The sequence below is a fragment of the Procambarus clarkii genome, chromosome 27 (assembly GCF_040958095.1).
Source record: "Procambarus clarkii isolate CNS0578487 chromosome 27, FALCON_Pclarkii_2.0, whole genome shotgun sequence".
Lineage (NCBI taxonomy): Eukaryota > Metazoa > Arthropoda > Malacostraca > Decapoda > Cambaridae > Procambarus > Procambarus clarkii.
Genome location: NC_091176.1, coordinates 10,574,517 through 10,601,547, shown reverse-complemented (window position 1 = coordinate 10,601,547; position 27,031 = coordinate 10,574,517). Strand labels below are relative to the sequence as shown.

At 42.8% G+C, this 27,031-nt stretch overlaps 2 protein-coding genes across 3 annotated transcripts in view; both read right to left on the bottom strand.

The window, feature by feature from the left end:
• LOC123762649 (sodium/mannose cotransporter SLC5A10) overlaps positions 1-16,771 on the bottom strand; it is a 31,032-nt gene extending 14,261 nt beyond the window's left edge. The window contains exons 1-4 of one of the 2 annotated variants that reach the window (XM_045749277.2): positions 16,629-16,771; positions 2,492-2,563; positions 1,601-1,705; positions 327-386 (exon numbers count right to left, since the gene is read on the bottom strand). In XM_045749277.2, coding sequence (XP_045605233.2) covers positions 327-386; positions 1,601-1,705; positions 2,492-2,563; positions 16,629-16,715 — 324 coding nt within the window. In that variant the 5' untranslated portion in view covers positions 16,716-16,771. The remainder of the gene's footprint in view (positions 1-326; positions 387-1,600; positions 1,706-2,491; positions 2,564-16,628) is intronic. The other variant, XM_045749281.2, reaches the window with a different exon arrangement.
• A 6,924-nt stretch (positions 16,772-23,695) lies between these two features.
• LOC123762650 (uncharacterized) overlaps positions 23,696-27,031 on the bottom strand; it is a 90,336-nt gene continuing 87,000 nt past the window's right edge. The window contains exon 8 of the mRNA XM_069332326.1: positions 23,696-26,485. Within this exon, the coding sequence (XP_069188427.1) occupies positions 25,771-26,485 (715 nt within the window). The 3' untranslated portion in view covers positions 23,696-25,770. The remainder of the gene's footprint in view (positions 26,486-27,031) is intronic.

Below are 27,031 nucleotides of genomic sequence, written 5' to 3'. Positions count from 1 at the left end.
CAAGTGGGTTACTCACTCTACTGGAGACACACAAGTGGGTTACTCACCCTACTGGAGACACACAAGTGGGTTACTCACCCCACTGGAGACACACAAGTGGGTTACTCACCCCACTGGAGACACACAAGTGGGTTACTCACCCCACTGGTGACACACAAGTGGGTTACTCACCCCACTGGTGACACACAAGTGGGTTACTCACCCCACTGGTGACACACAAGTGGGTTACTCACCCCACTGGTGACACACAAGTGGGTTACTCACCCCACTGGTGACACACAAGTGGGTTACTCACCCCACTGGAGACACACAAGTGGGTTACTCACCCCACTGGAGATGAAGACAGGAAGGAAGACCCAACTCATCAGTTGAAGAAGGATGATCGACTGAAAGTAAACGGAACGCGTCATCTTTGGACAACTTACTGTTGGACAGGATTGTAGGTGTGTTGGATCAAGTGAGGAACTTACAGATTCACGTTGACACTGTTGTATAATTATGACAAATAGAAGGGGTTACCTTTCAAATGTGAAGTTCTGTCAAGGTTCTGTGAGTGGTGTCAAGAACAATTAGGATAAACTGTTAACTTGAAAAGCGTTGTTTTGATTGACAACGAGAGGCCGAGAGCATCTATCCATGGATGTGGTGGTAACGTTAGCGGTTTCGTTGCCAAAAGTATGTCAGCAGAACTTTAAACTGCTGGAAAATTAGAGGTTTGGATGTGAATGTAAACAAAAAAGGAAGGTAAATAATGGGGAGGAAATAACGGAAAATTAACTCAATAAAGAAAACCTTGGCGACACACATGCTTGGGGCGTTACGCTAAGTTTCCATCTCCTGGCCTTACACGAGGCGGTCATTTTAAATGTCAGTGTATATTTGCATATGGAAGTCTTATGATATATTTGGAGCTTGAGAATCACTGTGTTTCCTGCAACATTTGGTCGACCAACCACAAGAACACTGCTTGACGACTGTATAGAGGTTTATGCAACGTTGATTAATTTCTGGTGCTTAGTTATGGAGTTCGGGCAGAATGTTATCTTTATTCACGGTGTGATCGGAACAAGTGCCTTAGCTGGTGGAATTAGTGAATCAGTGACATTGTTGATTAACTTGATTTAACTCCATCGTATTATTCCAAACGATGGAGTGAGTTAGTCGTCTATATAATTGGCGCATTTGTGCGAGGCAAAAGGATCCTTATTACATTGACAAGGTTGTTGGGGAGAAGTCCCATATTACTCCGAAACTGAACACGAATTGGTTTCCGAAACTATTCATGGTTTATAATGCTGTGTGTTAATGTGAACATGTATTGAGTATTGGCAATTTATTTGAAAATGAGAACAAGTTTGAGAGAGAATAGGGAATGGGGACAGAGAAGGAGGGAGAGAAAGAGGAATAAAAGAAAGAGGTGATAGAGGGGAAGAAAAGACAAGAAGGAAAGAAAAAAGAATGTTAGAGAGTAGGAGGAAGAAGAAAGAAGGGAGAAAGGAGAGGAGGTGAAAGAGAGAGGTGGAGGAGAGCGGCAGCAGAACAAAACAGACATGCCAGACTAAGCATTACAGTGGTACAGTTTAACTAACAGTTGACTTACTATGAAGTTAAAGGCGCCGACACCGACGCCAGCCGCCGCCCCAGATCCCGCCATGCCTATGAAGTGTTCCGCCCCGATGTTGCTGGCGAAGAGGGACGCTCCCACCTGCCACACACACACACGCTACTTGTATGCTACCCTAGTTACACGTACACTTAACAGTTATAAAATAATTGTAATGGGCAATAGATTTTGAGTTACATAATGGGTTGATTCAATGGGAATGGTTGTAGTTAAGTTGCGTCAGGTCAAAACGGTCATACCAGGCCTACCTCTTTAATCGGATTTGCTATAAAATGGTGTACATTCCCTATTAAGGATCTTCAACTTAGCAATAATATACATTATTTTGCTTCTGGAAGCCCTCACCAAGGGTTTAAATTCGATGAGCATTTACAATTTGACAGATACCCGGACAAACCAGGAATTTTCGAGTATCAGGCAAAAGGGGGCTGCCTTGCCTTGCCACACTCCTGACCTGGTGCCCGAGTGGCCCGCCTAGGTGCCTGAGGTGTCTTGTCTCATATACCTGAGGTGCTGTTGTGGATGACTGCTGGAGTGTGGTGGTGCACCAGGAACATTCTACACCTCCTATACACTATCATGACTTACCTCCCACACACTGTCTGTCTGTCTGTCTGTCTGTCTGTCTGTCTGTCAGGCTGATATCCTGCGTATCAACCTGTTGAGCGAACAGGTTGATACGCCGATGTGAGTCAGTCCTTGAATGAATGATCGCTGGTGGAGTGGTGTTCTTGAGAAAGGCACTACCAGCACGAGGCTGTTGAGGACTGAGAGCCATGTGTTACAGGTGCCAAGTATACTGGTTGTCCACTGGTGGGCAGGCTTTGTAATATATTGACACCTTCCTCTTACCACACATGAACTCACCGGCAGCCACCACATGTGCCGACCCGCCAGGAAGTAGCCGGAGACGGTGCTGCGGTTGTGGCCGCACAGCGCCTGTCGGAGGGCAAGGGAGAATAGCATGAGTTGCAAGGTCTCTAGCACAGTCTAGTGTCTGTAAGTTTTATTTTCGGCGCTGGTGCCATTAGGTCTGTTAATCAATAGATATAGAAGCAACTTAGAGAACAAATACATAAAAGATTGCAGCCCGTGGAATCCTTTGTAGTCAGTTGATAAAGAGTAGCCCGTAGAGTCAGCAACTTTGCACATCATGACCTTATTCCCAGCTCTATACGAGCTATGCCTGGAGCTTAGAGCAGAGATTAACAAGCAACAAGGGAAATGTCAAATGGAGAGCATGGCTAAAAAGCAGAAGACTACTCAGCAGGCTAGTTGAAGGTCAGTCAGTAAAGAAGGACCTATGGCTACAGCGAGGGACGGCAGTGGTTGAGACGTCGATTCACTTTTTTTTTCTGGAGCAAGGGGAACTTGAGCGGAAACCGAATGGAGAATTTTAATCACATCCAGAGGATAACTTTCGCGGGAACGCTGTAAGCAGGACGGCTGTATCACACAACAACAAGAGCATCAGGATTTTGGTAGTTGGGGACATGTTAATGAGCTGTATGGATAAGGTTTTTTGTACCCGGGATACTTCTGCACCCACATGACTACACGGACATTTGGTCAGTAGCCTGGTGGCTGACCGTGTCTTGGTTCCTTTATTAACGTAACAAAGAAACAACTTCCTTTAGTGCTCAGTTTTCCAAGCATAAAACCTCACACAAAAACATTTACAAGTTGTCTGTTACAGTCACCTGCACAGGGGTATACGCACCTAAAGGTGGTCACCACTTCTCGGTGAATATACACTGAGAATTTACTCAATAAAAAGGTAAATTTAATTTACTGAGTTTTGGACTATATCCAGGACTAAAATATATTTGGTGGTTGAACACTAAAGTACTTGTGGTAGCCTTAATAACCCTCCAGGTGTTGATAGGCATCGATAATAATCAGTGTCGTTTCCATGGCCAGCGGGTCTCAGATGATGAGCCCCAGTTCTAGTCGAAACATGGTTAAAAGAGTATACAACTCAACACCTTAACCTGCCCAACTACTCGGCAATCCACAACTGTAGACCACCCAAAGAGGTGGTGGTACTACAGTTTACTAGCACCAAGAGCTGTCATGCCCAAACGTTGTTATAACTAAAAACACCTGTGGCGAGAATATCTTTGCCCGGTTCAAAGTCAAAGGTGAAGGCCGATGTTACTGTGGGAGCAGTGCACAGAATAACACAGATGTAACTGAATTTAACTCTAAATCCAGGAATTTAATATTACGCAACAAGGTATTTTAATATTAACCTCTGTCAGCCTGATAATCTACAAATTGCTAGTTTCCTAAACTGTATGAACTCCTGTATGATCCCCTAAACCAAAAAGAAATACTGAAACGGCTGCCTCTACTCTTGACCACATCTGGCCAAACAACCTCTCCACTGACCTCAGGGATTAATCACTGATGGCACTACTGACCATTACCCCACATTTCTTCCACCCGACATTACTAAACCACCTTTAGACACTATGAACATTAACTTAGACTGCACAGTGAAGCTTCCATAAGCAACTAGTTGCTGCTGCTGCTGGTAACATTAACTGGGAGATTGAATTTGGTAATAATACTAACATCAACCTCGTTGTGCCAATATTTCTTCACAAATCTAAGCCTTTATAGTGCCCACTATCCAATGCTAACGGAAAAACTCGCTATCAAAATGATAAATAACCATGGTTTAATTAAATTTATCAACAAACAGCATGAATATAAGAAGAAATATAGATTAGAAGTAATTTCTAAATTGTTATGGAGATATCCTCAATGCTAAGATAATTAGAAGAGCCAAAACGAGTTATTATGAAAATAAATGTAATCAAATAAAGTGTAGCATGAAGTACACACACATGGAGCAGTTTCTCAAACATTAGGTTCAACGAAGACCTTGAATAGGAAACCAATATTCCTAGCTGGCGACGATGGAGTGCTGTCAACCGCAGACACCGCTGCTAAATTCAATAGTTTCTCTTCATCCATTGGTGTCGGAAAACCCGACACCATTTACTAATATTAAATACAATAAGCAGATAATATTGCTGTTGTTGTATATATATATAAATTCTCCCATAGAAGACGTGGCGCAGTGGAAATTTCCGTAAATTTATTTATATTTATTTATTTATTTATATACAAGAAGGTACATTGGGTTTGTGAGAATACATAGCCTAGTATTTACAATGTTGTAAAGCCACTAGTACGCGCAGCGTTTCGGGCAGGTCCTTAATCTAACAGATAATTTAAAGTAGGTAAATTCTAGCAGAATTAATAAAATGATAACAAATACATTGCAAGAAAAAAAATGAGATGAGAGAGATTAGTAAGTATATTAAAGCACATTGGTATATTAAAGCTCTGATTACATTGACAGCTTGATTGGTAATTTAAACAAGATTAATAGACACCATACAGCAGATTGATAGCACATATAAGAAGATAGCATTGATCACAATGGTAAAGATGTTCGGATTGGGTACATAAAGATTGGGAGATTGGGTAGCAATAGATACAGTGCAATTTTAAAGCAAAAGGTAAAAAACTATGAGGATGAAATTAGGTACTTTTTAGTATTGTTTTTGAATGACGCAAAAGTTGGACAGCTTTTCAATTCAATAGGGAGTGAGATAGAAAATAGATAATAGATAAATAGAAAACGAGATATCATTGCCACATAGCGCTATAAATTCACCAGCTATTCTGTTAGGAATTATTCTTAATACAGTAGTCTTTAGATTTATTACATCATAAAAACATCTCATTTGAATTAACTTAATTATCAGTATCAAAATAGAGTAAATGTGACCTTTCTACCAATTATTGGCATCTGGACAAGGAGAGCCAGGCATCAGTGGTGGGTGAGGGAGGTCAGCCATTGTTGTTAGGCCAGAGTCGCTGGGGAGCGAGTTCAGCTCCTATATTTCTCCCTTGGACGAAGCGTTATGAAGATCAAATTAGTGCTTCTATCATCATCAACACGCAGTCAACATCTAAACAAGGGATGTGTCATTCCGAAATCTTATCTAAGTCATTCCTGGCCAGAAATGTTAGTTAGATAGGATTAATTCCGGTTAGAACACTAGTAAGCGACTAAATCCAGGTAATTATTCCTTGGTCCTTATCTTATATAATATACAGTATTTTCTCTGATATAGCTGTCATATATAGGATTCCTGCTTTACAGCAAGTGTCCTTTTAACAGGGGTAGAAGAGGAAACAAGAATTAATCTTGGTACATCAGTTACTTGGGTGTTGGAAGCTAGCCTCGCACGAGGATTATTTGGTGTCTACATCCTAGTTATATCTGGTGGACTAGGCCAACCATACAATAAGATAAGACCTCCAAATTTTATTTACTAATATATGTAGTTTAATACTGTAGTTTGATTGGCTGCATATATATAAATTTAATATACCCCCTAATGTGCAAGAAGTCGATTTGTGAGAATATTGCAGAAATACAGTCTGCTAAACATCATTCAAATTGCTATCGAAATATATAAATTAACGTAAATATATATTCTATATAAATTCATATAAATTAAATAAATATAAATCTCACGAGTCGGTTCCCCACAATTGGCACATCCGTTGCGTATAAACTCCCAGCATCCGGAAGTAACGTTAATGCCTGCCTCACGGGCAGCTATTCCAGTGTCTATACCCAACCCATCCTCCTGTTTAGATAGATCTTTTTGTAACAATGTGCACCATAATACAAACATTGACGTACTAAGCAATTAGGTAGTAGAATTTGGTACTATTCACTTTATAGAGTCTGAAAAAATGAAGTTTAAAAACAAATATTCTTAGGCACACTACTATATTAGGCCTCAGATAGCGGGTATTAGGCCTAGGAAGGTTAGGTTAGATTAGTTTAGTTTGTCCTTGCAACATAGATATAAAATCTTTTTCCATTCTGTCCAAATTCAACAGTACCGATTTCTACTTTCTAATTTCGTTGTACGTCAGAATATATACTATGATCCTCATCTTTACTATAAGTACTACCAAAACAGGAGGATGGGCTGCGGTACACAACTCCAACTAATTCCTCAGATGTTAATGCCTTAATCCTTTCGCTTGACATTAATTCAAGCATCCCTGGTGAGATACAAAGCATAATTTACAAAGAACTTCAAGGTCTTTACTCCCGGCCATGTCATTGTTCTACAACAAGTCACTGGAACTCCAACCCTTCCCTGATATTACAAAAAACTAGAGTAATAAGTCATAAAAGTGTTGATCTCGCTAAAGTCAACAATTTAGACCAATATCAATCCTGTTAACCTTGTCCAAAATATTTAAAAAGTTAATGTAGAAACAACTCGACTCTTTAGCTAAACATAATATACTCAGCTCTTGCCTGTATGGTTTCAGACCCCCGAAAAAGCACCAACGACGCTCTCGTTAATATGCTTGACGTCATACACCCCTCTCTTAATAAAAATGAGTACCTGGCAGGTTTATTAATTGACCTGCACAAGGTTTCTGACACCGTTAACTACAAAGACCATCTCAAACTGCAACACTTTGGAGTGATCAGACCCTTCAATTCCTGCAGTCTTACCTCAGAGGCAGGTTCCAATATGTTTTGTGAATGACACTACTTCTCTCACCCTTCCAATTAACATTCGTGTTTCTCAGGGTAGTATATTTGGTCCAAATATATTTGATCCACTCCTCTTTCTCATTGACATCAATTGATGACTTTGCAAATACCACTCTATACCTTAGGCCAATTTTGGTGACAACTTTCATTTTAACTGATCCTAACCCTCTTATTCTGAATAACATTGTGAAGACTGAACTAAAAAAAGTTCATCAGTATTATTATCATTATAAATACGTTTCACGCACTCAGACGTGGGCATAAAATCTTTGCGGAACTCTGTAACAGCAAGAGTCGACCACAGGCAGGAGCTGCACTCTCAAGACTATCCTGCCTACCCATCCTCCTCTTTACATAATACTTGTAGTAACGATGTGGACCATTATATATATATATATATATATATATATATATATATATATATATATATATATATATATATATATATATATATTTATTATATATATATATATATATATATATATATATATATATATTTATATATATATATATTTTATTTAATACACAATACAATATTGTGTATTGATGTAATGGGCAATTATAAAGTAGAATTTGGTACTATTTAAATTTTGATAAACCGAAAAATGTTTATGTTGCTAATGAACCCTAACCTAACCATCCTAGGCCTAATGCACACTGTCTGGGGCCTAATATAGTACTTATATATGCTATATTAGGACTAAGAATTTATGTTTTTGATTTTTGGCTTTTTTTCCGGACTATAACGTGAATAGTACCATATTCTATTATCTAATTGTCCATTACGTCAATATGTGTACGATGGTCGACATAATTACAAAGTTACATAGTTAATTAAATTACATAGTTACATCATCCTAAACAGGATGAGGGGTTGCATTTTGCAGACGCAAGAGGTGAGCTTCTAAAGCAGCTGATGCTGAAGATGTGTTGTTCAGATTCACCGAGGAGCTCTCTTGTCATGTTTCAAAAATAGTCGTTTCAAAGCGATCAGAGCGATTCCAATCAGTGTGCCAGTAGTGCAGGCCCAACCAACCTTGCCAACATTGCTTTATTTTCGTGACACTGGAGAATGTAGTCAAGTGTGCTACATTGGAGAATGTAGTCAAGTGTGCTACATTGGAGAATGTAGTCAAGTGTGCTACATTGGAGAATGTAGTCGTGTGTTACATTGGAGAATGTAGTCAAGTGTGTTACATTGGAGAATGTAGTCAAGTGTGCTACATTGGAGAATGTAGTCAAGTGTGCTACATTGGAGAATGTAGTCAAGTGTGCTACATTGGAGAATGTAGTCAAGTGTGCTACATTGGAGAATGTAGTCAAGTGTGCTACATTGGAGAATGTAGTCAAGTGTGCAACACTGGAGAATGTAGTCAAGTGTGCAACACTGGAGAATGTAGTCAAGTGTGCTACATTGGAGAATGTAGTCAAGTGTGTTACATTGGAGAATGTAGTCAAGTGTGTTACATTGGAGAATGTAGTCAAGTGTGCTACATTGGAGAATGTAGTCAAGTGTGCTACATTGGAGAATGTAGTCAAGTGTGCTACATTGGAGAATGTAGTGAAGTGTGCTACATTGGAGAATGTAGTCAAGTGTGCTACATTGGAGAATGTAGTCAAGTGTGCTACATTGGAGAATGTAGTCAAGTGTGCTACATTGGAGAATGTAGTCAAGTGTGCTACATTGGAGGATGTAGTCAAGTGTGCTATATTGGAGAATGTAGTCAAGTGTGCTACATTGGAGGATGTAGTCAAGTGTGCTACATTGGAGAATGTAGTCAAGTGTGCTACATTGGAGAATGTAGTCAAGTGTGCTACACTGGAGAATGTAGTCAAGTGTGCTACATTGGAGAATGTAGTCAAGTGTGCTACATTGGAGGATGTAGTGAAGTGTGCTACATTGGAGAATGTAGTCAAGTGTGCTACACTGGAGAATGTAGTCAAGTGTGCTACACTGGAGAATGTAGTCAAGTGTGCTACACTGGAGAATGTAGTCAAGTGTGCTACACTGGAGAATGTAGTCAAGTGTGCTACACTGGAGAATGTAGTCAAGTGTGCTACACTGGAGAATGTAGTCAAGTGTGCTACATTGGAGAATGTAGTCAAGTGTGCTACATTGGAGGATGTAGTGAAGTGTGCTACATTGGAGAATGTAGTCAAGTGTGCTACACTGGAGAATGTAGTCAAGTGTGCTACACTGGAGAATGTAGTCAAGTGTGCTACACTGGAGAATGTAGTCAAGTGTGCTACACTGGAGAATGTAGTCAAGTGTGCTACACTGGAGAATGTAGTCAAGTGTGCTACATTGGAGGATGTAGTCAAGTGTGCTACATTGGAGAATGTAGTCAAGTGTGCTACACTGGAGAATGTAGTCAAGTGTGCTACACTGGAGAATGTAGTCAAGTGTGCTACACTGGAGAATGTAGCACATTTGGAAAGGCAGTCACCTTTCCAAATGTGCGCCCCAAAATCGTTAAAAAAAAAATTATGCAAAATTTCCTCGCGTGCAAACCGAAATTTTTGAGAATCTATTATTTGGTATCTTTAAAGTATTGAGAGAACCTTTCCAAATATTAAAATGATCACACTAGAGCGGTAAAATCAAAGAATAGTCTAAGAATGATTATTGCAAGTCATGTAAAATTGAATTATTGTAAGATTTAGTGACGGAATTTTTCACTTAAAGGTCGTTCTACATTATTCTTAGTGAAGATATTTTATATTAACCATGAAGGGTAGTTCTAGCTGCCACATACAACTACAATTTAAACTCGCAATTTTTTTTTTACATCGGCAAAAGAGTAAAAAATAATTCTTATTTTTTTTTTTACCAGATCAGCCATCAGTTTTTTTTTTAAGTTTCCCCAATACATTACAGCGCTCGATCTCAAAATCGTTTTATTTGGCTAAAGCATAATGAAAGAAACGAAAATTAAAAATATTTTATTCGTGCTTAATCCCTTATGAATAATATATAAAAATAACATAGCCCAGAAAATCTCCCCATAATCACTCTGCATAAACCGACCAAGCTTAACGGAAATCGGTTAGTATAGGCCTTATTTATTATTAACATCTTTATTGACAAAAAATCATTACAATTTTGCCAAATAAGTACAATGGTGGGTGAGGGGCGAGGCTACGACGCAAGGCCGCCTGGCACCGGACACAACAGCCTGGCGCCGGACACAACAGCCTGGCGCCGGACACAACAGCCTGGCACCGGACACAACAGCCTGGCACCGGACACAACAGCCTGGCACCGGACACAACAGCCTGGCACCGGACACAACAGCCTGGCACCGGACACAACAGCCTGGCGCCGGACACAACAGCCTGGCGCCGGACACAAGAGCCTGGCACCGGACACAACAGCCTGGTGCCGGACACAACAGCCTGGCGCCGGACACAAGAGCCTGGCACCGGACACAACAGCCTGGCGCCGGACACAAGAGCCTGGCACCGGACACAACAGCCTGGTGCCGGACACAACAGCCTGGCGCCGGACACAAGAGCCTGGCACCGGACACAACAGCCTGGCGCCGGACACAAGAGCCTGGCACCGGACACAACAGCCTGGCGCCGGACACAAGAGCCTGGCGCCGGACACAAGAGCCTGGCACCGGACACAACAGCCTGGCGCCGGACACAACAGCCTGGCGCCGGACACAAGAGCCTGGCACCGGACACAAGAGCCTGGCACCGGACACAACAGCCTGGCGCCGGACACAACAGCCTGGCACCGGACACAACAGCCTGGCGCCGGACACAAGAGCCTGGCACCGGACACAACAGCCTGGCACCGGACACAATAGCCTGGCGCCGGACACAACAGCCTGGCGCCGGACACAACAGCCTGGCGCCGGACACAACAGCCTGGCGCCGGACACAAGAGCCTGGCACCGGACACAAGAGCCTGGCACCGGACACAAGAGCCTGGCGCCGGACACAAGAGCCTGGCGCCGGACACAAGAGCCTGGCGCCGGACACAAGAGCCTGGCGCCGGACACAAGAGCCTGGCGCCGGACACAACAGCCTGGAGCCGGACAAAACAGCCTGGCGCCGGACACAACAGCCTGGCGCCGGACACAACAGCCTGGCGCCGGACACAACAGCCTGGCGCCGGACACAACAGCCTGGCATCGGACACAACAGCCTGGCACCGGACACAACAGCCTGGAGCCGGACACAACAGCCTGGAGCCGGACACAACAGCCTGGCGCCGGACACAACAGCCTGGCGCCGGACACAACAGCCTGGCACCGGACACAAGAGCCTGGAGCCGGACACAACAGCCTGGAGCCGGACACAACAGCCTGGCACCGGACACAACAGCCTGGAGCCGGACACAACAGCCTGGAGCCGGACACAACAGCCTGGCGCCGGACACAACAGCCTGGCGCCGGACACAACAGCCTGGCACCGGACACAAGAGCCTGGCACCGGGCAGTGACACAGGCGGCTGGGAAACATGACCATGATTGTTTAATTTTCTTATTACTTTTTATTATTATTATTATTATTATTATTATTATTACTAAAACAGTTATCGGTGTTTTTATTGTTTTTTAATTTGGAATCGCTCTATTTAATAAAATTGTATTTGATTGATTAAGTTAAAATATTGAATTCAGCGTATGCAATTCAGCGAAGAAGTTAGATTTATTTATATATTTTTATTTATTATTTATTTGTTTATTTACTTGGTTACTTAGTTATTTACTTACTTTTCTACTTATATACTTACTTACAAAAAGTTTCGTGTCCCCCAAAAAAACCGTTGGTGCGTTATTTTTGTGGTGCGTGCCCATGAGTGCCCACTCCTGATGCAGGGGCAAGCACTCGGCCCATTACACGACTTATACATGTGTCAAATTCTACTTGCCCACGGAAGATGACTTCTTGGAGTAACACCGATACCACTGGAAAATCTTGAACTATCACAACATTCACCCACCCATTTTTTTTATATAAAGTCAATATGAGCCAAAAACATGCGAACACAGGCAGCACAATAACTAAGTGACAAAATCTCCCAACAGACAAAGGCCCTAACTTCGCACCTGATTGATTGATGAAGATTAAGCCACCCAAGAGGTGGCACGGGCATGAATAGCCCGTAAGTGGTACAATTTTTTTTTCTCCGTATTCTGAGTTTGCATTTAACCATCAAGCTGTTATCGCGGGGGAGGATACTGCTTCACAGTCTTTATGAGGGTGTCCAGCTGCTGGACACCTTGTTGACCAGGAGAGTGGCTGTGTTGATGGCTTCAGGGTGGCCACTGCATGATTCAGGAACTCTTAAAGCTCTTCTAAGGTCATTGGTTGCTTCACATTCCAGAAGATAGTGAAGTAATTAATGGCTTTTCTGTGACAGTTTGGCAGAAGATGCACTCTCTCTGTCGGGGTTCACCAATCTCCCAGTTGCATCTGTAACCTAGACGTAGTCTATATAACCTAACTGCTATTTCCCTGTGGATTCCTTTTGGGATATTTAACCTTTCTAATTTGGTTGCCTGAAGATACCATGTTGCAGATGGCGAACCTTCAGCTATTCTCTGGTGTAGGTAGGCTTTGTTGAGATGTGAGAGTTTTTTGGTGATGTTTTTTATGTTCTCTAGGCTGGGTTGAATTGTTTTATGTATCACTGGATGACGAGTTGCCAATTTAGCAATTTCATCAGCTTTTTCATTTAATGGGATTCCAATGTGGGATGGGATCCAGTTTAAAGTTATGTTGAGTCCTTTGCCTTTAGCGACTGCTCCTTGATACAAAATGGTGGTAATTATTTCCACATTATCTTTCCACTGTTTTTGTCCTAGTATTTGAAGTGCAGCTTTTGAGTCTGTGTGTATGATTGCATTTTGAGTGTTTTGTGCAATCACATATGCGAATGTCTGTTGTATGGCAAAAAGCTCAGTTTGGGTTTATGATACTAGTCCTCCCAGTCTCCAATATGCCTGTACGCTGGCCGTGCAAAGAGCAGCGCCAGCACTCTCATATTCTGTGTCCACCGATCCGTCTGTGAAGATGTGGGTGGCTCCTGCTACTGCTATACATTTGCTCTTCTATTATGCGCCTTAGGATTGTCGGATCATAGGCAGCCTTTTTCATTGGGAGACTTTCTATTACTATTTTGAAAGTAGGCTCTTCCCGCGGCGCGGAAGGAGTGTAATTTGGGTGTGGATGATCACCCTCTCTATCAAGAATCATGTTTTTTAAATGTAGTCTGTTTAGGACTTTTCCTGCTCTTGCAACCCAAGAGTTTCCATTGTTTTGGCCTAGTCCAACCACCAAGGCCTGCCGTACTGGGATTGGATCAGAAGAAATAATTATCTTACTGATAATTGTAGCTGTTCTTTGTGATATTCTTTCTTGTAGAGAGGGCAAACCCGTCTCCAGTCTTAAGAGTTTCAAGCCTGGTCCACATGGGGGCTCCCAGTGCGGCTCTCATAGCATTGTTTTGGGCAACTTCAAGCTTTTTCCACTGTTGGTGTGATAGATTTGTGAGTACAGGTGCGGCATAATCGATCACTGATCTGACTGCCTGTATATAGTATGTGCGAAGGAAACTTCGCACCGACAGACATTAAGTTTTATAGGCTGTTGTTTTCAGTCGATGTTTGTTGTTGTTACAGCTACTCTGAACAAGTTCCAAGTAGAACGGGCTATGATGAGCCCGTAACTTACCTGGCACAGGAGCGGTGCTGAATATATGTGTGTGTGTGTGTGTGTGTGTGTGTGTGTGTGTGTGTGTGTGTGTGTGTGTGTGTGTGTGTGTGTGTGTGTGTGTGTGTTTTCAGTCGATGTTGGGCCTCTTTATCCGTATTCCACCACAGTCCTCCTCCCTCCTCACCCCCATTTCAGTCCTCCCTCTCCCCCATTTCACCCGTTTTTCTCCCCCCCCCCTCCCTCTCACCCCTCCCTCTCCCCACTCTCTCCTGCAGTATAACTAATATTGAACACTACAAGAACACTTCACACATAGCCGGTTCATCCATCCACAATCCATAAAATCCAATCGAAAACAAATCATAAAAGTTTGGGAAGGGGGGGGGGTTAAAGGGGAAGTATTATAATTATATATTTTTAAATTTCGATGTTAATGATGGTCTAGTGTCACTTGGCACTTTCCTTTTACATCAATCCCGACCCATCCATGTTCTGCACGTACCCAACAGCAGTCATTGCGAGAAATTGGATGAAGCTAGCTAGCCCCAGGCGTCTGTCCTCCAACCTTAGAAAGGCAGACAGACAAACATTTCAATTTACAAATAAAAGGATATGCATTAAAATTTAATGAACTATAATTATAGCTGAATTCATAACAGTCTATGAAGAGGAACACCTAATTGGACAAACGACTCAGCTGTTCAGGAACAGGAACTAATATGGATTAAAATCAGAATCCCGCAATGAGTTGTTGCTCTGCCTTTTCCGTCTACTGAGGCCAAACAATGAAGACAAAGCATATAAACAGGAGCTAGTTGTATAGAGATGACCATTTATACAGACTGCTAAGAACGTGCATACTGACGATCTGAAGCAGAGTCAGTGAATCTGGCTCTGTGATTCAGTGAATCTTCACTGACAGTGAAGTACTGTGAATCACAATTGTCGAGAGCTACGGGGAGCTCTCGACAAGTGTGAGTCACAGTGCGATCCGCTATTATAATGTCAATTGGTACAGCATCAGGGAAGTAAACAAAAAAGTGGAACAGCTCTCCCTTATCAGATTAGATCTGAATCTATCATTGCACATAACTATCTAAGAGGATGCAAGGTGATTTTATGTGAAATCATCAGAGGAAAAAATTAATGTTACCACAACATTATATCAGCTTACATTCTCTACGTCTGTCTCATTACCACGCTGCAACCCGTCCTCAGACCTTGGCCATTCCATCCAGCGGTCGACCCCAAAGACGCATTCATAAATTTTTACATGCTGTTCATTCAAAACAGCAATTTTCTCAAATATTTAATTATCGGGGGAGAGATTTCTGGTCAGTATTTCACTTGGGAATTATGTACTATGGGGCGGGGTTTTCATCTAGTAAATCAAGGCTCTTGGGCCACCAGCTGTGGGAGCGGGGCGTCTCATCTTGGAGATGAGACGCCCCGCCCCAATTTTTCTAACATTGGGTCCTCTAACATTTCGATGGTGTTCCACACCCTGATAGCTTGGTGCTGCAGTCTGATGTTTAGTGGCTGTATGTTCAGGAGCTCATGGAGCTTCTGGATTGTCTGATCATATGGTGGACGGTGTTTTGCTGCTCTCCTTAGTGCCTTATTTTGCACTGCTTGCAGTTTCTGCATGTTAGTTTTCTTTAAGGTGTGTAGTGGTACTTTGGAATACTCAAGATGCGGCCGAACTAGAGCCTTTTATAGGTGTATCTCAATGTTTGTATTGAGTCTTCGGAATCTTCTCAGTTTTCAGAAATAGTTGCTTTATATTGCACAACGCATCAGTACAAGAGAGAAAGCGTGATGTTCCAGCTCATACCTGGCATGGTGACACCGTTCACACACCTGGCCATGGTGACACCCTTCACACACCTGGTATAGTTACACCTTCACACACCTGATATAGTGACACCCTCCACACACTTGGCATGGTGACACCCTCCACACACCTGGCCTTGAATTTATCTTGAGATGATTTCGGGGCTTTTTTAGTGTCCCCGCGACCCGGTCCTCGACCAGGCCTCCACCCCCAGGAAGCAGCCCGTGACAGCTGACTAACACCCAGGTACCTATTTTACTGCTAGGTAACAGGGGCATAGGGTGAAAGAAACTCTGCCCATTATTTCTCGCCGGCGCCCGGGATCGAACCCGGGACCACAGATCACAAGTCCAGCGTGCTGTCCGCTCGGCTCAATGACACCCTTCACACACCTGGCTTAAGTGACACCCTTCACACACCTGGCCTTAGTGACACCCGTCACACACCTGGCCTTAGTGACACCCTTCACACACCTGGCCTTAGTGACACCCTTCACACACCTGACTAAACATTCACATAACTAAAGTGGCTAATGGAATGTTCATAACAATTTATGTGTTTATTTTAACTTTCCTAAATGTTCAGTTTATTATGAAAGTATCTTTTTGTGAAATAGATTAATTTTTAGATTATACTGTTTGTATAAATCTAAAAATACATTTCTATATATGATATCTTTCTTTGACTAAAACAATAAATGCATTTTTATATTTTATTATAATTCAATACTGAAATGGCATAAGCACTTAACAGTGCTAGTCACTGACTGATGACCATGACTGATCAGTCAAACACTGTTAGCCAGTCACACGATTTTACCGTGATAAGTAAAGTAGCGTTATTTGTACTTATTTTTGGAGGGGGGAGGGGGTGCATAGTGTACTTACGTAAACTCCAACAGCAATATTCAGCAAGAAATATACACCGATGGAACAATAGTCCCACAGTATTAGGTTGGTAGAGAGTGTGGCCATGATGGCGGTGCTGGGAGCAAGAGTCGCGCAGTACCTCACCAGCCCCCGACCTGAGTGACACTGAGGCGTACAGTAGCAAGCGCCGGGTTTAGACCTGGTGAGGACAGTAGGCTTTACGAAGCGAGGAGAAGAACCCTTGTTGAAAATTATCCACCACAACCTCTCACGAGACTGAGGACTTTGGCGCGCCACAAAATAAAAATAATAAGACCTTTTCATTCTCTAATAGCAAGGAATTTGAATTGAAAAATATAAATTATTTTCAAATGTATTACATCATTACGTATTTCAGATTTACATTAATTGGTATTTAAATTGGTATTAAATCACTACATATTTATTATTTGGTTATATAATATATATATATATATATATATATATATATATATATATATATATATATATATATATATATATATATATATATATTTTTTTTTTTAAAGAAAAATAAGGGTATCACCTCTGTTGCCAATGTGGGGACCCATAGCCTCGGAGAAGAAAATAAAAAGTATTCAGAGGAGACCTTGTGGTTTCCTAATATATATATATATATATATATATATATATATATATATATATATATATATATATATATATATATATATATATATTATATATATATATATAATATATAATATATATATATATATATATATATATATATATATATATATATATATATATATATATATATATATATATTAGTCTGGGAGTCAGTCTGGTGTTGACAAAGGCTTTAACAAGCCGAAACGTTCACCTCATTTCATATTTCTCTGTGGATTTTCCGCATAAAATGATCAGTGTTTTGTGATCGTCAAATTGCATATATATATATATATATATATATATATATATATATATATATATATATATATATATATATATATATATATATATATATATATATATTTATTTATTTATATACAAGAAGGTACATTGGGTTTGTGAGAATACATTGGATAGTACAGTATATACAATCTTGTAAAGCCACTAGTACGCGCAGCGTTTCGGGCAGGTCCTTAATCTAACAGATAATTTTAAGTAGGTAATTTCTATCAGAATTGATAAATGATAGATACATTGCAAGAGAAAAATGAGATGAGAAAGATAAGTAAGTATATTAAAGCACATTGTTATATTAAAGCTCTGATTGATTACATTGACAGCTTGATTAGTAATTTAAACAAGATTAATAGACACCATACAGCAGATTGACAGCACATATAAGAAGACAGCAATGATCACAATGGTAAAGATGTTCAAATTAGGAACATAAAGGTTGGGAGATTGGGTAGCAATAGATAGTGTGCAATTTTAAGGCAAAAAGTGAAAAACTATGAAGATGAAATTAGGTACTTTTTAATATTGATTTTGAATGATGTAAAAGTTGGACAGCTTTTCAATTCAATAGGGAGTGAGATCCATAAACTGGGTCCCTTTATTTGCATAGAGTGTTTACACAGATTAAGTTTGACTCTATATATATATATATATATATATATATATATATATATATATATATATATATATATATATATATATATATATATATATATATATATATATATTCGACTGCTATTTTGGTAGCAGTCTTTCTTGTAAACAAATGTTGTTGAATATGACCGAAAAGGTAAGATAAATACTTCTAACACAAATTTTCTCAATATTTCTTATGTTTTTCTTCCCTGTCGAGGGTTATTAAAATATCAACTCTCCAAAATTCATTTTTATTTTTGATCTGACGCCAAGAAGCGTTTCGTAAGGGTTTCTTACATTCTCAAAGACTTGTTTTCACTTAACATTTACACTTATGATACACTTGATACACTGTGTATGATATATTTAACCTATATCTTGCTTTTATATTCGTTTTGGGTGAGGTGACACAAAAGTTTTGGGTGAGGAGGGTACATAAGAATGAAAGTAACTGCAGAGAGCCTATTGGCCCATACGGGGTCTTGAAGTGGGTAGAATGTAGTTATGTGTTAATTGCCTGCTGATTGCTGGTATTGACTTTTTGATGTGTAGTGTCTCACTGATGTTGAGCTGCCTGCTATCGCTGTATCTATCTATCGCTCTTCATCGATATTATATATATATATATATATATATATTGTGACGATAATCTCCTTCAAGAGATTGAGCCTGCTCTTCCCTCCTAAGTTCGTCGCTATACATCCCTATACAACTAATATAGAAGAAATAAGAAACAAGTACAACTCCAAGGTTTGCCAGAGAGCAAACGTATTCAGCACCAGGAACACCTGCTCCGCCTCCACCACTCGAACCACCAAACTACCTGTCCGTCGCCTGCTCATCGCTGATTGGCTGGTGGTCAGTCGCACCTGCTCCTCCACCGCCACACTGCCTGATGTCTGGGGCCACCACGACCTGCAGACCTCAGAATATCCAGTGCTTTCAACAAGTTAACACGTCTCGTTGGTAGACTAAGCTCTGGCTTACGTGTACTAAGAGAGGTGGCAGCTTAAAGCCAATATTCCTGCACCTATATATCTGATTGTATATTGTTCACTTGTTATTACTCACTTGTCTTAACGTAACTTTTCATTTTGTCATTTGATTATTCTTATTATTTTGATTGATTGATTTTATGTTCCAATTTGTATGTCCATTTTATTCATGTTTTGCTTTTCTAACGTAATTAAAATCTTATTGTTAAATTTACTTGTGTTTTGTGTGTCTTCCCATTACCTTACCACAGACGAAGTTCCAGATTTTCTCTTTTTTGTTTCTATATGTGACGAGGCCATACCCCTAGCTTTTGAAACAGCTGAACACCAACGCATTGCCGTCACAATATATATATATATATATATATATATATATATATATATATATATATATATATATATATATATATATATATATATATATATATATATTGTGACGGGAAACGTTGGTGGTCGTGCAGTCTCTGTAATGCCAGTCACAAAATATTAAAAAAAAAAAAATAAACTGCAAAAGGTGTCTTCACAGTGAGATAAACTGTAGGATAAAGCAGAGGGAAAAAACATTTTAAAATACTTTACTTTGATAAAAAAATTCATTTGTTTAAATGAATTTAAACAAATTACAAAAAAATATCCAGGCTTGGCTCTAATACAGTGTGCAAAACAAACAAGATGAACAATCAAATTTACGTCACGTTAAGGTGCAAAATAAAACATGGTGCGGAATACTATGAGCTAGTCTGACTAAATTCATTACCACACCGAGATGTGTTAACAGGTCTACTCAGTTGAGCACACAGGAGTAATCTAACTCTATGTTGGGCAAGGACGCCCTATGTATACAGAATATTGGCCGGGCAGATGATGCTGGTGACTTCTTTAACTATTAACCGGCTGTTAAACTGTTTGTTTCGGAGGGTGTGGTCTCCCAGCAACCCAGGTGCGAGGTGAGGTGACGGGCAGTGGGGTAAGTAGACTGGTGGTATTGTCTAGACGTCTGGAAGTTATTGTTGTTCTTGGCTGCAGTTCTTGATTAAATACACGTGAAAATATATATATATATATATATATATATATATATATATATATATATATATATACAGCCTGGGTGGGTTAACACCTCACAGCCAGGGTTGGTTAACACCTCACAGCCAGGGTGGGTTAACACCTCACAGCCAGGGTGGGTTAACACCTCACAGCCTCGCCAGGGTGGGTTAACACCACACAGCCTGGGTGGGTTAACACCACACAGCCTGGGTGGGTTAACACCACACAGCCTGGGTGGGTTAACACCACACAGCCAGGGTGGGTTAACACCACACAGCCAGGGTGGGTTAACACCACACAGCCAGGGTGGGTTAACACCACACAGCCAGGGTGGGTTAACACCACACAGCCAGGGTGGGTTAACACCTCACAGCCTGGGTGGGTTAACACCTCACAGCCAGGGTAGGTTAACACCTCACAGCCAGGGTAGGTTAACACCACACAGCCAGGGTGGTTAACACCACACAGCCAGGGTAGGTTAACACCTCACAGCCTGGATGGGTTAACACCACACAGCCAGGGTGGTTAACACCTCACAGTCAGGGTAGGTTAACACCTCACAGCCTGGATGGGTTAACACCTCACAGCCTGAGTGGGTTAACACCTCACAGCCTCGCCAGGGTTGGTTAACACCTCACAGCCAGGGTGGGTTAACACCACACAGCCAGGGTGGTTAACACCTCACAGCCAGGGTAGGTTAACACCTCACAGCCAGGGTGGGTTAACACCTCACAGCCAGGGTGGGTTAACACCTCACAGCCAGGGTTGGTTAACACCTCACAGCCAGGGTGGGTTAACACCTCACAGCCAGGGTGGGTTAACACCTCACAGCCTCGCCAGGGTTGGTTAACACCTCACAGCCAGGGTGGGTTAACACCACACAGCCAGGGTGGTTAACACCACACAGCCAGGGTGGTTAACACCACACAGCCAGGGTGGGTTAACACCACACAGCCTGGGTGGTTAACACCACACAGCCAGGGTGGTTAACACCTCACCGCCAGGATGGGTTAACACCTCACAGCCTGGGTGGTTAACACCACACAGCCAGGGTAGGTTAACACCACACAGCCTGGGTGGTTAACACCACACAGCCAGGGTGGTTAACACCTCACATCCAGGGTGGGTTAACACCTCACAGCCTGGGTGGTTAACACCACACAGCCAGGGTGGTTAACACTTCACAGCCTGAGTGGGTTAACACCACACAGCCAGGGTAGGTTAACACCACACAGCCAGGGTAGGTTAACACCACACAGCCAGGGTAGGTTAACACCTCACAGCCAGGGTAGGTTAACACCACACAGCCTGGGTGGGTTAACACCTCACAGCCTGGGTGGTTTAACACCTCACAGCCAGGGTGAGTTAACACCACACAGCCAGGGTGGGTTAACACCTCACAGCCAGGGTGGGTTAACACCACACAGCCAGGGTGGGTTAACACCACACAGCCAGGGTGGGTTAACACCTCACAGCCAGGGTGGGTTAACACCACACAGCCAGGGTGGGTTAACACCTCACAGCCAGGGTGGGTTAACACCACACAGCCAGGGTGGGTTAACACCTCACAGCCAGGGTGGGTTAACACCACACAGCCAGGGTGGGTTAACACCACACAGCCAGGGTGGGTTAACACCTCACAGCCAGGGTGGGTTAACACCACACAGCCAGGGTGGGTTAACACCACACAGCCAGGGTGGGTTAACACCTCACAGCCAGGGTGGGTTAACACCACACAGCCAGGGTGGGTTAACACCACACAGCCAGGGTGGGTTAACACCTCACAGCCAGGGTGGGTTAACACCACACAGCCAGGGTGGGTTAACACCACACAGCCAGGGTGGGTTAACACCACACAGCCAGGGTGGGTTAACACCTCACAGCCAGGGTGGGTTAACACCACACAGCCAGGGTAGGTTAACACCACACAGCCTGGGTGGGTTAACACCTCACAGCCAGGGTGGGTTAACACCACACAGCCAGGGTGGTTAACACCTCACAGCCAGGGTGGGTTAACACCACACAGCCAGGGTGGGTTAACACCACACAGCCAGGGTGGGTTAACACCACACAGCCAGGGTGGGTTAACACCACACAGCCAGGGTGGGTTCTGAAGTGTTTCAAAACAATTCTGTAAGTTATTGTTTAAGTAAAATTAATTTTCTAGGAAATTTTAAACTGCGTTGTGAATGGCCAGTTGAAGTGAACATTTTTCTGGCGGCCATAATGTTTGGGAATGAGCCGGTGACGGTGTTGTTGAGACAGTCTTAGACAGACAGTCTGTTTAGACAGTCTTAGTCAGACAGATAGTCTGTTTAGACAGTCTTAGTCAGACAGACAGTCTGTTTAGACAGTCTTAGTCAGACAGATAGTCTGTTTAGACAGTCTTAGTCAGACAGACAGTCTGTTTAGACAGTCTTAGTCAGACAGACAGTCTGTTTAGACAGTCTTAGTCAGACAGACAGTCTGTTTAGACAGTCTTAGTCAGACAGATAGTCTGTTTAGACAGTCTTAGTCAGACAGACAGTCTGTTTAGACAGTCTTAGTCAGACAGACAGTCTGTTTAGACAGTCTTAGTCAGACAGACAGTCTGTTGAGACAGTCTTAGTCAGACAGACAGTCTGTTTAGACAGTCTTAGTCAGACAGACAGTCTGTTTAGACAGTCTTAGTCAGACAGACAGTCTGTTGAGACAGTCTTAGTCAGACAGACAGTCTGTTGAGACAGTCTTAGTCAGACAGACAGTCTGTTTAGACAGTCTTCCTACCCCAGTTTCCTCAATACTCTTTCTAACATAAGTGTTTACATTATTATTATTATATAACCAGCAACATTTTGGACCGCTTACTGCTCGCATATATTACCCTGGGACCTCAGACTTGTATTCCTTGAGACCTTGTGAGTGCCCTGGTGAGTGTCCTGGTGTCTTGGTGAGTGTCCTGGTGAGTGTCCTGGTGTCTTGGTGAGTGCCCTGGTGAGTGTCCTGGTGAGTGTCCGGTGAGTGTCCTGGTGAGTGTCCTGGTGAGTGTCCTGGTGAGTGTCCTGGTGTCTTGGTGAGTGCCCTGGTGAGTGTCCTGGTGAGTGTCCGGTGAGTGTCCTGGTGAGTGTCCTGGTGAGTGTCCTTGTGAGTGTCCTTGTGAGTGTCCTGGTGAGTGTCCTGGTGTCTTGGTGAGTGCCCTGGTGAGTGTCCTGGTGAGTGTCCTGGTGAGTGTCCTGGTGAGTGTCCTGGCGAGTGTCCTGGTGAGTGTCCTGGTGAGTGTCCTTGTGAGTGTCCTGGTGAGTGTCCTGGTGAGGATGGAGGCTTGTACCGTAGGCCACATGGAAGCCGTCTGACTCGGTATGACAGTTATTATAATATTATTCCAAGCAGAGGCTTTTGGGAAGAGTTTAATGGTATGTAATTAGGAAACAGCACAATTATCACCTCAAGAAAGTCATGTGTAAGGGAAATAAAAAACAGATCTTTGGCAAAAAGGAATAAATATTAGACGATGACCACAGATAATATACTTAACATATACAGACATCAATATACTTAACATATACACACACGAACCACAATATATTTTTGTTCATGGTCATACATGAAATGGAAAAATATATATATTTGACCATTTTATACTATTAGTAAACATGAAATATCTATAACTATCTTTCATAGAAAGTACAAATAGTAATTACCATTACAATATAGTTATATAGACTGGAGCTGGGCAGAAAACTGCCTACAAGTTTAGCTTGTACTATACAAACGTTTCTGACATGCTGGCTACTGCCATGGGTATGATACGCCTGCCTATTACGGCCTACCAGGTAGCTGAGTAGCCAACCCAACCTCCAGTAATGACAGTACTTTGAGCAGCTTGTTCACACCAATGAAGCTCGATTGTTGCACCCCCCCCCCCCAAAAAAAAAAATAAGTTCACGTTATGTATTAGTGAATTGTGCCAAATAGCATAGTAAAACAATGGAAAACAAAAGAACCTAACCTTACAGCAATCCTAGACCTAATATACGCTATCTTAGACCTAATATAGTACATATATGTGCTATACTAGACCTAGGAATGCTTAAGGTTTGACTTTTGGCTTTTTTCTTGACCTCTTATAAAGATTAATTAAATTTTCTATAAAAAAAAACCGTGAACACTGTTGGCTATAATAGTCCAGTTTTGTACTTTCGAGCAAATAGTTGTTATAAGAAATATTATTTTAGGAGGCTTGGGCTGGCTTATGACAGCTGAGGCGGCGCCACAGGTCCGTACACGGCCTGCGGCAGGCCACTCGCCCTCACCTGGGTAGGTCCGGTAGGCCGCGGAGTCATACCTTCACCAGAACACACGCTACATTCCTAAATAATAAACATTAAAAAGCAAACTCTTCGACACAATGACACAGATGATGTATTGATCTGGCAAGAAGAGGAGCTCCTGAGGCTGTGCTGGACCATCACTGGCGGTGAGGGAATGTGTTGGGTGGTAAGAGTAGACGGGTGAGGACTGCCTGGCAGCCTTAAGGAGACGGGTGAGGACTGCCTGGCAGCCTTAAGGAGACGGGTGAGGACTGCCTGGCAGCCTTAAGGAGACGGGTGAGGACTGCCTGGCAGCCTTAAGGAGACGGGTGAGGACTGCCTGGCAGCCTTAAGGAGACGGGTGAGGACTGCCTGGCAGCCTTAAGGAGATGGGTGAGGACTGCCTGGCAGCCTTAAGGAGACGGGTGAGGACTGCCTGGCAGCCTTAAGGAGACGGGTGAGGACTGCCTGGCAGCCTTAAGGAGACGGGTGAGGACTGCCTGGCAGCCTTAAGGAGACGGGTGAGGACTGCCTGGCAGCCTTAAGGAGACGGGTGAGGACTGCCTGGCAGCCTTAAGGAGACGGGTGAGGACTGCCTGGCAGCCTTAAGGAGACGGGTGAGGACTGCCTGGCAGCCTTAAGGAGACGGGTGAGGACTGCGAGGCAGCCTTAAGGAGACGGGTGAGGACTGCGAGGCAGCCTTAAGGAGACAGGTGAGGACTGTGAGGCAGTCTTAAGAAGACGGGTGAGGACTGCGAGACACCCCCGACACAAACCACTTGACCTGCTCTCTGACACTTTCCCCCTCAACTTAGTTGAAGGCTCGAGACCCTCAGGGCACGAAGATGCCAAGTTCATACTGTAATTTGTATAAGTGAAGAGAAGGCAATATTAACGTGACGGCCATGACTGCCATCACGCAGGTTATGAGACAACACAGCCGCTCATACGCCTTACTAAGACGGGTGAAGAGCAAGGGCGATGCTTCACAAACCACTGTGGCGATTTTCTCTTCTGAAGACATCGTTGATACTGTAAATCTAAGATGTTGTAAGCTCCTGGGGAAAGGTTTAAGGGTGTATATACGTTGCTGTTGAACATTCCTTCGTATTTCCGAATTAAAGTCATAATGAGCCTCATCTGTAAAATAATGACGTCTTTTATGATAAAAATATGAATTAAAATCTCTTTTGGCTCCATCAATTCTGAGATTTTTAGTAAATATCACCGAAACATCCAAAGTCGAAATTAATATGTTGTTGGTGATAGTAAGTCAAGAGGCTCCATATCTATCATGTTACGGTGAGCGTCGGGTGCTGGCCGAGGATACGAGCACCAGTAACTGTAGGAAGGGACGCACCGACGACCGTTGAAGACCCGAGTCTTGGGACAAGCGAGTGTCACCAATTTTACACCATCTTTGCAAGCAAAATATTTCCGACACAGAGACGCTGGGTCGGCATAGTAGCCCGTGGGTCTCCCCACACACCCGTAGTGGTCAGTAGGTTTGGTGCAGGTGTGGGTGGAGGCCGGCACACACCTGCTGCCGTCGTAAACCTGACCTCTCCCACACTCGTACTCATACCTGAAACCACTGTAGCAATAAAAGTATTTTCGGCAGTTGGATAATACATCCTGGTAGAAGCCATTGCTTTTGTTCCTGCACGAGGGACTCCCTACACAGGCGAACTGATCTTTCTGCACACAATTTGCTCCGTTAAAGAGCTGCTCACTAGGACACGTGTAGTTAATACGACGACCTAAATGGCAGTGGAAGAAGCTCCGACAGCCAGATGTGAGATCGGGATAGTAGCCGTCGAAGCCACTACACTCATCTAGGGAGGCCGTTAGTGTCGTCGGGCACCTGTACTGGGCGCTGGAGACGCAGCTCTGACCGTTGAACACTTCGTCCGGCGGGCACTGCTGGAAAACCTTCCGGCCGCCGTCGCAGTAGTAGTAGTACCTGTTTCAAGAAAGCAAATACTCTTAGTTCCTGGTTATAAGTGTGTATTCAAAACACTGTATAGCAAAGAGGTGAAAATGTTCTGTCTTCCTTTATAAAGACAGTGAATACGTGAAAATATAAACGGCGTCTTTGACAGAAGATAAGGCAGGTGTCGTAGGGGGTAAGACAGGTGACAGGGGGTAAGACAGATGACCTAGGAGGTGACACAGGGTAATACAGACGCCACGGGAGTAAGACAGGTGACACAGGAGGGTAAGGCAGATGACACGAGGTAATACAGACGACACAAAATATAATTCATATAACAAAAAGTAAAGCAGGTGACACAATAAATAATAAAGGAGACATACGAGGCTATTCAGGAAACAAGAGGCAAGGTAGCTTACCCTCGAGGCTAGACAGGTGACACAAAAGGCAGGACAGGTGACAGAAGGCAGGACAGGTGACAGAGAAGGCAAGCCATATTACATTGAGTTGTACGCAATTTGAACTAGGTGTGTTCAAACAAACAGTCTGTGTAAGCAAACTGCAGATTTAGGTAAA